The sequence below is a fragment of the Plasmopara halstedii genome, assembly GCF_900000015.1.
Source record: "Plasmopara halstedii genome assembly, contig: Scaffold_2061, whole genome shotgun sequence".
Lineage (NCBI taxonomy): Eukaryota > Oomycota > Peronosporomycetes > Peronosporales > Peronosporaceae > Plasmopara > Plasmopara halstedii.
The window spans coordinates 34960-42828 of NW_020188969.1; the positions used below are offsets into that span (position 1 = coordinate 34960).

Sequence of the window (7869 nt, forward strand, 5' to 3'; positions counted from 1 at the left end):
ACTTAAAAATATATTCGCGCAAACACCAATTGTAATGTGAATTTCTTACATGTGTACCGCATACAATTCTACCAATTTTGTACACAGGATTACAGTACTTGCCTAGCGTCGGGATATTCTACTTAAACTGGCGTTTGTTCAGAATTACGTGCTCTGGCACTAGTTCATCATGAGTGATTCTTTGGGCTCTTGCTGTTAATTCTCTTGCTTTTTCTTTTATCTGTTAAAAAAATACTAGAAACGGACACAATTTAGCTTGTGAACATGCATCTTAGCAAAAGAATATTTGGGTATTTGGGCTACACTGCGGTTAGGAGAATGAAATTTGATTAAAAGTATGGAATGCATATATAACCTAGAAAAGACGTGTTAGGACTGAGACTATTCTTAGCTAAGTTAGGGGGCAGCTAGCAGTGCTTTACTCTACAACATCGATCATGGACAGCGGAGTATGGGTTTTCTATTACGTGCAAGGTGAGGAAGGGGAAGAACGAGCTCATCCTAACGCTTTTCGCTTAACGGGTGTCGCCCCAAACACCGACGTGACGCTTGCTGATGTACTACGCTGTTTTCCTCTTCGCAATCCGACCGCTTTTCACTTTCGCTTTCGACTGAACAATAGTAAAGGCAACATGTTTTACTGGCTAGACGTCACTCATAGTCAACAAAAGGTCCCATTAGCAAGCGGTCGTGTCATTTGCAAGCTCCTGCGCTTAGAGCGACCTCAGAAACACGGTCTTGTCTTTCGACGCCGCCCAGTGCTTAAGTGGTCATCAAAGCGCCAGGGAAGCTCTAGTGTCTTAGGTGATAGTGCTAGTAGTGTGCAATCATCTAAGGCTGTGCAGCCATTGAGTGAAAGCAATGAGTTCTACCAGCCGTCCTCGCCAGCGTTTGACCATGGACGACCAGCTAAATACTCGGATCGGACTCTTAATGGAGCAGAAACTCAACATAGTAACTCATCCAGTCGGTCTTCGTCTGTATCTGGAGAAAAAAAGGTTTCTAGAACAGGACTGGGGTCTTCATCGACGGCACCGGGTAATTTAGAAGATTTTTTGTCAGGCGGTCAGCAATCGCCCCGCGGCTCTACAGCTGCCCCAATGCCTTCGCCGCAGAAAAAGGATGTAAATCTCATGAGCGACAGTGGCTGGAACGACACACCGGTGACTGCTGCATCGGACTTTTTGAGCTCGATGGACCCGTTGGCCGCTCGTACAAAGCAACCTGCTCAATCTTCACCGTCAAAGAGTGTGCAGGTAGATCCACCCAAGTTTGATGATGACAATGGACAAACTGTTGGACCAGTGACAATGGCAGAGATGGAGGCACATTCGAAGTCAACGGCCGATGGTTCGAATGTGTATAACCCGAACTTAGTAGACAAGTCAACAAAGAGCGACAAAGTTCGTCGTGCAATGGAAGAGCGGGAACGACAAGTTCAGCGAGATGTGGAGCGGGCACGGGATGATTTGCGTAAACGAGAAGAAGCGGTGCGCAACATGGCTATCATGAAAGATAATGCTAATACGGTACTAGGTCCAAGGTTAAAAGCTTGGGGAGAGGATAATGGTCGCGTTAAGAACATTCGTACGTTGCTGTCCACTATGCATCAAGTTATGTGGGAAGACTGCAAGTGGACTGAAGTAAACATGGGCAAGCTCATTCAACCAAACGACGTTAAGAAACACTATCGAAAAGCCATGATCGTCGTGCATCCAGATAAAGCAGGTGGACGCAACGCCGACCAATTGTTGATAGCGGAGCGCGTGTTCGCAGCTCTTAATACTGCTTGGGAAGACTTTCAGAAGACGAATCCATGCTAGCATTCCACATCCATTGAACTGGTGGTAGCAGCGCTGCAGCCAAATACAGAACCAACATAAACTACACTTCATGATAATTAAATGCACACGATGCATGCTCCATTAGTTTTGCACATGTAGTGAGTAAGGCGACATTTCGTCTGCAAAGTAAGCTATCAAACCAAAGGATTATCCGAATCTCTCGTCTATAGACTACATTTTCTTGATCACTACGTGGTTTCGCCAGTACTCCACTGCCTTCATGTACTCGTCTCGGTCAATGGGCACGCCAGATCCACCTTGTTCCTTGCCAATAGCATTTCGCATCATGGTAATCGGTTTCATAGGCAATTCATGGTCCACATCTTGTGCTTTGATCGCCACAATACCCCATGGGACGTCGCGATGAGATGGGTCTGCTTGTAGATCGATGGCCTCATTCTCTTTTATAATCTGTTCACGGCTGTAAAGAATAATGTCCAAGAACTCAGCTACTCTAGGGGTCACACTATGGCTCGGGAACCAACGGGTGAGTCTAAAAAGTGAAGATAATTTCGCTCAAATCAGTACGTGCTCTGATTGAACTAGTTTCAGTAATCACGTACACTGGTAATTCGTATTCAGTACGAGCCTCGTAATCCGACATGACATTGTGAGCATTGGCCTGCGTAATGGGTACCATAGTATGACGAGCGCCTGTAAAGTTCTTAACGAACAAGTGCTTGCAAAATGGCGCATAGCTGTACCAACAAAAAGTCATATCATAACTTGCTTTCTGTCATTACATCGCATATCAACGTACCCATCAACCAGCTTCTTGCCATTTGCCTCGTAAATTTCATTGATCTTCTTCACAAACTCATCCTTGTCGTAGTCGAGGCACGTACCTGCATACGTTTTGTCCTCAAACTGGCGTTTAGCAAAGCCGTCTGCGATGGCCATTGCGTTAGGCTCATCTATCGTTTATACGTTTAAATACTAAAAGATGAGTATTCAAGCGCACCGAGCACGATGTCACCACGCTTGTGTGATGATGATGCCTCTACGGTCTCGGCCACCGCCTTTTCTGTCTTTGTCGTGGCGGCACCAAGCATATTAAGAATTCCGCGAGTCTGGAAGTGGCGTGTTTTTACCGTCGTTCGCAATTGCGTGAGCAGCATGTTAGCGACTTCTGAATGGCTGGATGGAGAAGAAGGGAGTAAGCAGACCTGGCAGCGATGAGGATCTCCGACGAATGAAATGTCAGTGCGTGTTTTTTTACTTGGGATAATGTACTTTTAACCAATCTCGACAAGAAGATTAAATTGTCGTGTCTTAACAATTAGACAATATGTGATACTGAATCTTGGCACAAATAAAAATATTAGCCCCACTGCTAAGTTTTTGATACAAATGATTAAAAAATACACATTCGTATTTGCAAAATTGCTTGTGAAACACCAAATTTGTTGTCCTATCGCACGTGATCAATCCAACAACAAGCTATATTGGCTAGCCCGAGTACACGTATAAATGCCGTAAAACATTTGCGTTTCACTTAAGGTCGGCTGATTACATCGTGGTGCCGTACACATTCGAAGCAGAAAGCACGAGTTAGGACTGCGATAAAATGATATGCATTACCCGAGTTCATGACAAAAAGATTCTACTGGACGAAAGTCTTCATAAGGTAAGAAAAATTTTAGCATTTTTGACAATAGCTGCAAAGCAATATAAGCAAGTTGTTGAGTGTGAGGCGGTCGACCCGGTGGCGTGGGTCGAGTGGACAATGCTTCTGGGCCTAACGTTGTGTGGCGTGGGTTCGAGCCCCTCAGCGGACAGAATCGTAATCGTACCAGACATGCAAGAAACATCGGCTGCACGCATAATATTACCGACAACAGCCAATAAGGACTTCGGAATGGCGACTCGTACAAGAAAACCAAGGATTTAAAATCAAGAAAAAAACCTTTAGCGGAATGAAGCAGTGTAATATCTTATCAGGGCCGAGTAGGTATAGCCGTGTAATAAGATAATACATAGCAACTTTCAACTGAGTGTGAGGCGGAAGCATCGACGACATAATTTATAAAGTGTAGATTATTTCAGGCGTAACTTGTTCACTTGATGTCAAAACAAAAACGTGAGCTACAGAGTCTTGGCCAGTCTGTTGCCTTACGTCTAGGTCTCACAATTTAGAGCGCTACCGTACATAAGCACATGTTGTAGCGATGTGTTGGCAAAGCACCTGTCTTGTCGTATCCAGACAGTCTGTGACGTATTACTGCACCGCATCGTATCATTTGAGTCTTCATACCCTTCTTCAAGTTTATGTATGCTGTACTGATTTACATATATCGAGCACGACAATACCCCTGGATTGAAAAAGCAGTGCGCGCTGTGATGTCAGTGGGTCCTTTGTTAATTAGCTTGCGATCTGCAGCGTAGACGAGACATGAAACAAGTGTAATGGCTCTAGTTTTTTACAACATGATATTGCTTAATATGTGTACGGAGATCATGTGCTTGGCTCACGGCGTGTAGTTATGGTTTTGCTATGCTGATAGCACACTTTGTTGAGATTGGTTAGTTCCATATTGCATTGAAATTCCACAGTCACAGACATCAAAGACATCAACATGTTAAAGCTACCGCATGCAGCATCTGGCGATTTTTCTGATTTCTTGCTTAATCAACTATTGCTATCTCAGTAACACCCTTAGTGAACCGAACTTCATACGAGGTACATGACAAACTGGACCAAGTAGTTTTTCTGGCGTAGCTTCATTATCTTTCTCGACGCGGACAAACTATTAAATAAAATTTCAGCATACATGACGACAGAATTGGTGCCTGTATGATTGCTTCACGAATAGACAAGTGCCTGCTGTCCATCGAGCAGATATAGCTTCGCAAAACAAATATGTTGTCGCTTAATTTCATAAAGACTCCAATGAAACATATACATCATATCTCAAGGACACTCATCTCAAACGGCTTAGTCTATCGTCAAAGATTTTGCTGATAAATACCGCCTAGATATTGTCCTGCTTGACAGAGAACACGAGACAGCTGTACACATCAGGAGCGTTCGAATTGTTTTCATATTTGTTACGGTAAACACGCATCAGAACACAAGCGTTTGTAACCCTAGCGTTTATTCGAGATAATCAGAGAAGAACTAGATCAATCCAGAGCAAAAGCAGGTAAGGCTAAAGTCGTTTGAGGGCGGTAATACTTCGAGCAGTTACAGATTTTTTCATCGTATAAACCTGAATACCTTGTTCAAATTTCGTCAGAAACAAGCCAATCATGGCGCTATGTAGAGCGGAAGCTCGAATTTTGCATCTTATTACATAGTTTCGGCGAAGTGCAACGTAAATAGAGTCTTCGTCATTGAGATATTACATGCGATCCTGAAATCAGTTAACCGTAATCGGCTTCACACTGGTCGCAGGATACACTACATGAGCTCAAGACAGCTCGATTTGTGGATTGACGATAGCTTAAGAAAACCGTCTAGACGCGCTATGTTGGCTGCGCATAAATTGTTACCAACACATCTTCGAATGAAGTACGTCAAGCTCGGTGGATTCGTTGATGACATGTCAAAGTTCTTACACCGAGCCTTGATATTTAAAGAACGAGAATAAGCATATTTTTTAGCGTACGAGCTTGCTCCGCAGGCAGTAGAAGGTCCGTGAAGGTAGTGAACGCCTGAAGCGAAATGATCATCCCGTCAGTTGTCAGCATCAAATCGAAGCCCTTACCTTGAAGAATATCATAGTAATCAGAGACACCGGAAAAATAGAACAAGGCTTGATAAGTCGATGAACTAACCGACGTCTTTAATAGTAGTCCCGTCTCGTGTAAGTTGAACGCATTCTCAGTTCGGTGTACCTTCTGGTTGGCATCAAGCTGCATGCGCATTTTAGTAGCTCACGTTCGAACAGAACCGCGACTCTTGCGTATAACCTACACAGATAGCTCATCTAGGTTAAATGCAACTCGAGTCCAGACTTTGGTCACGCGTTACAGCTTGATGTCCGAAAAGCCGTCTTGTACACTCACGCTGGAATCTGAAATTTCCGATGGTCGGCGATGATGAGGCCGTGGCGATGGCGGCTTTGCTGTATAAATTTGCGGAGTCTAAGTTAAACAAATCAAGGCTTTTGTTTTAAGTCAACGTATACTTCACAAAGTGGATCACAGTTAGATTCAAAGAGCACGGACGAACAGCTGACACTGTTAAAGCATACAGGGCGCTCCTCCCAAAAATGCACTTGGCCTTAGTTGCGCGTAGGAAGAAATTGAACTGATCTGGTCCTTTCTGATACATCCCATTCAAAAAAAGCATATTTGAAGCGATCACATGACGACAAGTCAAATCTAGAAAATTTTATCTGTCGTACTCGGATCACTTTCAAATCGTGACGGGCACACCACAAACTGCAAGTTGTAGTTACCTCATCAGCGCTTCGTCGGACAAAGATACAAATGATTCGCCTTGGTTATGTACGCGTGAATGTTGCAAAGTTGAAGGTAGCCTAGGCACTGTCTCCAAACTACAGGTTATCTAACAAATGCAAAAGAGGTGATGATTGCGTTCTACCTGTACTTTGTGGTACGTATCGGTGCCGATTTTGCAGCCACAGGTAGGAGCCTCAGTAAGTGCAGCAAACCCACGGGCTTAATTTGTTAATTTTACTCAGACATTGTCCCAAATTGTGAGTCGTTAGGCACCCAAGTGACCCAGGTTCCCTTGCGGCTAGTTGACAAGTTTTGTCTACCGTGGCTGGCATTGCTGCACCTAGGGCTGTACTGAATACGATTGCTTTACCAAGTTTGTCGGTCGGCGCGACGACAGTAGCGGTTAAAAAGTCTCCCAATCTAAAGAAAATGATCAGACAGTTGATGTCGAAGTCGACTTTGATGCCGCTAGACATAACGATGGCGGTAGGAGTAAACATATTACTCGCAACTGCAAGGTAAAATACACGAATGCATGATCAATAATACATGCGAAGAGTAAGCAACGCAGTATCGGGCTGCCTTGGCTAATGAGAGAGAACTAGTCTGCCGACGCCTGAATGAATGACCACCTCAGTCAAGATAACGCAAAAGGCTGACTGTAGAAAATGCAACCGCATACTATGAGGGCTTTCAACACGCAAAGAGGAAGGTTACGCATATTTTACGCAATGCGAAACACGCGACATTTTCAGTCCTCAGCCACTAAAGCACTCAAAACTCCTTATAAGGTATTTCGTATGTTTCCCACCAAACAAGTAAAAAAATTAGCAAATGAATAAGAAAGTCTGTAGAAAGGCGCAAAAGTCAACTGGAAAGTAGGCGGGGCGGCGACACGAGGAGCGAGGCTTAAGATAGTGGCAGCAGTAATCGCGCTGTGTAAGCTGTCGTGAAGCGAGCTCGAAAGGTGTCTTTGTAAATAGGTGCAACGAACAAGTTCGAGGCGGTCAAAGCGAAAGACGGAAGCGTATTACGATGCGCAAACTGAGCTTTTACGTAGTCAGGGAAGGTGTCTTTTCTTGCACTTTTGCGAGGGAGAAGGCAGATACGGAAGAAAAGTTTTTTTAGGTGTACTGATCTGTGGGATTAGAAAGCTCTCGCAGAGTTACTTTCTCGCGCCCCTCAGTTTTGCTTTATATGTGAGCGGAAGAATTGCATGCATAGGTCTGAAGGCCTTCGCACCAGTGCCGCAAGCAACTTCGAGCGGTCTGATCCATAATCGTGATGTGATGATCTGTATTATAATCTGCGTTACTCCTTTGCTTGCATTGGAGCAAGCTGGATAGCTTGGACCAACTACAGTTCAGTAATGATAAGAAAAGCACTGTCGCGAGCTCCACCAGGGTTGTAACATCTTCCGTGTATGAATAAGCAAACGGAGTCCGCATCTCAACAAGCGGGGAGATTGAGCGCAATAAGCGTTGCCAATAAGCTTTACGAGCGTATGTCTTCACCAGCGGATACTAGTCATTAATCGCCGGTATTATCGATTTTGGCGGGCAGATAGCGCAAGTTGTGATTTCGTACGCCAGCCAAGTATCCAGTGAAGTATCCAACA

General features: G+C 44.4%; 2 protein-coding genes across 2 annotated transcripts; one reads left to right on the forward strand and one right to left on the reverse strand.

Moving 5' to 3' along the window:
• Positions 1-437: 437 nt before the first annotated feature.
• On the forward strand, positions 438-1823 carry PHALS_02540 (dnaj heat shock n-terminal domain-containing protein; the record flags this gene model as incomplete). Its single annotated transcript, XM_024716939.1, has 1 exon — positions 438-1823. The coding sequence occupies one exon, from the start codon at positions 438-440 to the stop codon at positions 1821-1823; it is 1386 nt and encodes a 461-aa protein (XP_024582487.1).
• A 192-nt stretch (positions 1824-2015) lies between these two features.
• Positions 2016-2962, reverse strand: PHALS_02541 (Protein of unknown function DUF3228; the record flags this gene model as incomplete). The annotated part of the gene is made up of 4 exons (XM_024716940.1): positions 2016-2337; positions 2408-2542; positions 2605-2731; positions 2806-2962. The coding sequence occupies 4 exons, from the start codon at positions 2960-2962 to the stop codon at positions 2016-2018; spliced, it is 741 nt and encodes a 246-aa protein (XP_024582488.1).
• Positions 2963-7869: the final 4907 nt, after the last annotated feature.